The following is a 3,144-nucleotide window of genomic DNA, read 5'->3' as shown; positions in this document are numbered from 1 at the left end:
TTTGGAGTCGTCGTATTTAATTTATGACCACTGTGCTGTATTTGTGTTTAACTTTTGCCAATTCGGTTATTAAAGGAATTATCCGGAGTAAAATGCACTTCAGAGCATAAAGGAGGAGTCGAGTGGAGAGAAGAAGAGAGAGGAGCTGACAACAGAAGAAAGGAGAGAAGAGAAGCAAAGAGAGGAGAGAGGAGAGAAGAGAGAAGAAAGGAGAGCAGTAGAGAGGAGAGGAGAAGAGCATCAGTGAATGTGTTTGAATGTCTCATCAGTCTGGTGGCGGATCACTTCACCAATCAATGAGCATATGGGGGTGACCTTTGACCTCAGTGTCTGTCTGCAAGTGTATATGTGCATGTGTGTGTGTGTGCGTGTTTGCGTGCGTACATGTGTGTGTGTGTGTGTGTGTGTGCGCGCGCGTGTGTATGCGAATGAGAGAGAGAGATAGCGTCTGTGTGAGTGAGTCAGATAGAGAGACAGGCAGGCAGACAGAGAAAGAAAGAGTGTGTGTTAAACATTGGATTTTAACTCTACAGTTTGTATGCTTGTCCTGCACACATCTGAAGGGGATATTGACATGTTACAGTAAGATGAAGAGCTCCCTCTAGTGTTCTAAACAGGTAATTTCTGGAAGACATCATGCTCGCATTACCTTTGTAATTCTCCCTTAAGCAAAAAAGTGAAAACGGGTCCCACAGACCCGAACACCTTATAAGGGTTAAATTCTCACCTCACAGATTCAATACACACACACACACACACACACACACACACACACACACACACACACACACATACACACATGCACACACGCACACAGACACACACACAGACACACACACACACACACACACACATACACACATGCACACACGCACACAGACACACACACAGACACACACACACACACACACACACACACACACACACACACACACACACACACACACACACACACACAGACACCACCTGCAGTCAACAAAGCTGGCTTATTATAGGTTAATTGCCCATTTTGCCCTGGGGCAGCTGGAGACGGGACACCTTTGAAGCCAACAGACTCTCAATTTTCACCTTCAGCGCTCACCTGGGGAGGCAACCAATCATAGCTGAGCCTAAGCGGTGCGGAGCCACTCCCACACCCACTGGTCTGTGGGAAACAAACACCCAAACACCCAACATCAATCAGTTCAGCGTCATCAAATTGGCTCATTCAGAAGTTCACTCTGCAATATGTGACTCACAAAGGGAAGGAAAGTTTCAGCTAACAATAATATGATACCTCATGATTTATGCTGAGGCCCTATTGACACTTCATGATTAAAGGGACACCAGGCAAGCCTGATGCTTTTTCTCTACGAAACTCCCCCTCGCTCGGTCTGAAGCTCTTTTCCTTCTCTTTTTCCTTTCCTTTTCGCCGGCTCTGCCATTATACACACGTTTGCAACAATCGCTAGCGTTTCGTTAGCCTCCCTCTGTGCTGTGGATGCAGGATGGAAACTGAAACTGCTTCAGTCGCCGGGTATGATACACTGAACTTGCAAGTGGGATATTCTTCCTACAGGCAGTAGGGGCGGGCGAGAGAGTCTTCATTCGCCCTGTAATGAGTCATTTAACCATATACCGACTTACGAAGATGATTAATTAACACGAAAACGTTGCCTGGTGTCCCTTTAAGAAAAAAGGCATGTCAGGATTTGCCCTGGCCTCACTTGCAGCATTAGTGAGCACAACCAATAACTCCATTAGGATGGCAGTGTAAGAAATGACAGCTGGAGTGCTGGAGTTGGTGTGGTAGGTAATCTGAGCCTTCTGATGTAATGCTGTCTCTTCCTGCTGTTGATTACCTGTTTGAGAATTAAAACACATAACATTATTGCTGTAGAGTGAAGTCATTGTAATGCAAGTCGATGTAAAGCAATGGGGACAGTGGAGAGATAATTTGAAGGAAGCGCAACTTTAGAGCATTCAAACGTCAGCTGTTCATCTGTTTCTGAATTGTACACCACAAGTGTGCGTTTGTAACTCTGCGCCTGGTGAGAAAGTGGTTGAACTAGGACCACTGTTTTCAGGCCGTGCAAATAGCGTTGTTGATTTTTTTAGCGCAGTCGAATGAAGGTAAATCGTGTTACAGTGAGATGACTCGTGTTACAGTGAGATGAGTCATAGTCACGCGCTTGTTTGTTTCAGAACCACACACACACAAAACTAACGGAATATTGGATCAATGTAAGTGATGTAACCCAAACACATACTAGGTCTCTCTCTCTCTGAAGTAGACGTATGAGTAAAGTTAGTTGACTTTGATAAGGTCTCTCACGAATCTCGCAGCGTCATAGTTGAGCCCCAAAGTCAAGCTGCTGAAATGTGACGTGTTTTGTCAATGAGGACCCGCGCAGGGATGCATGCAGGGGCGAGGCGAAACGAAGCGAGGGAGTCTTCCTGAGTTACCCTGATCGGCACGGGACATGGCTGCTTCGGCCCAGGCGACGGGGTAAGTTACTAAACAAGTTCAACCTCTCAGTGTCTTAATCATACTAAATAATCTGTGCACAACCAGTGAACCATAGATTTTCTCAAAAAAAAAAAAAAAACGTAGTCTGCAGTCACTTTGCAATCTGCGTTTTCCAGAGCGCTGCGGTAGTTTCAGTGGTGTTGTTGATTTGTTGTTGAAGGGTGTCCAAACTTCATAAAACTTTCGCAGACTACACACAGATGGCACTGGGTTGGTTGGGAAAATAAGGAGTAATGGTCGGTTTCCCTTTAATCTGGAGCTTTGTTCTGATGGGATTTTCCAGTGAATTAATCTTAGAGCTCGGGTTAATTGAGACTGACACACTTGGCATGAACTTCAGCATTTTCTTCAGCACATCTTGGCAAGAAAGCAACATTAACAATCCCCAACCTGTCTACACTTTACGTTAGAATAAGAAGCGTTGACTTCCCGTCAGAATATATTAACTGTCTGCACGCTTTCCCTCCAGTGCGCTGCTATTTCTGGCTATGTGCGCGCTATCGAGAGGGGCTGGGGTTATCCATCTGACGGACATGTACGGAACCATACAGACGCCGAACTTTCCCGAATCTTACCCGAAGGAATCCGAAGTGCAATGGAATATAAGTGTACCAGAGGGGTTTCAGATCCGGCTG

General features: G+C 45.6%; 1 protein-coding gene across 4 annotated transcripts in view; it reads left to right on the top strand.

Moving 5' to 3' along the window:
* Positions 1 to 1,418: 1,418 nt before the first annotated feature.
* The window catches only part of masp1 (MBL associated serine protease 1), a 14,906-nt gene continuing 13,180 nt past the window's right edge, over positions 1,419 to 3,144 (top strand). Inside the window, exons 1-3 of one of the 4 annotated variants that reach the window (XM_076282722.1) lie at positions 1,419 to 1,788; positions 2,394 to 2,488; positions 2,979 to 3,144. The exon at positions 2,979 to 3,144 is cut by the window's right edge and continues 57 nt beyond it. In XM_076282722.1, the coding sequence (XP_076138837.1) occupies positions 2,463 to 2,488; positions 2,979 to 3,144 (192 nt within the window). In that variant the 5' untranslated portion in view covers positions 1,419 to 1,788; positions 2,394 to 2,462. Of the gene's footprint in view, positions 1,789 to 1,828; positions 2,489 to 2,978 lie in introns of those variants that run through there. The other 3 variants (XM_076282721.1, XM_076282720.1, XM_076282723.1) reach the window with 3 other exon arrangements.

Source organism: Alosa pseudoharengus, unplaced genomic scaffold, assembly GCF_046254945.1.
Source record: "Alosa pseudoharengus isolate Yale_2024_CS ecotype anadromous, Long Island Sound unplaced genomic scaffold, YU_APseudo_1.1 YU_APseudo_1.1_scf_13, whole genome shotgun sequence".
Taxonomy (NCBI): domain Eukaryota; kingdom Metazoa; phylum Chordata; class Actinopteri; order Clupeiformes; family Clupeidae; genus Alosa; species Alosa pseudoharengus.
The sequence above is the reverse complement of the archived record's forward strand: the minus strand, read 5'-3'. Positions and strand labels throughout refer to the sequence as shown.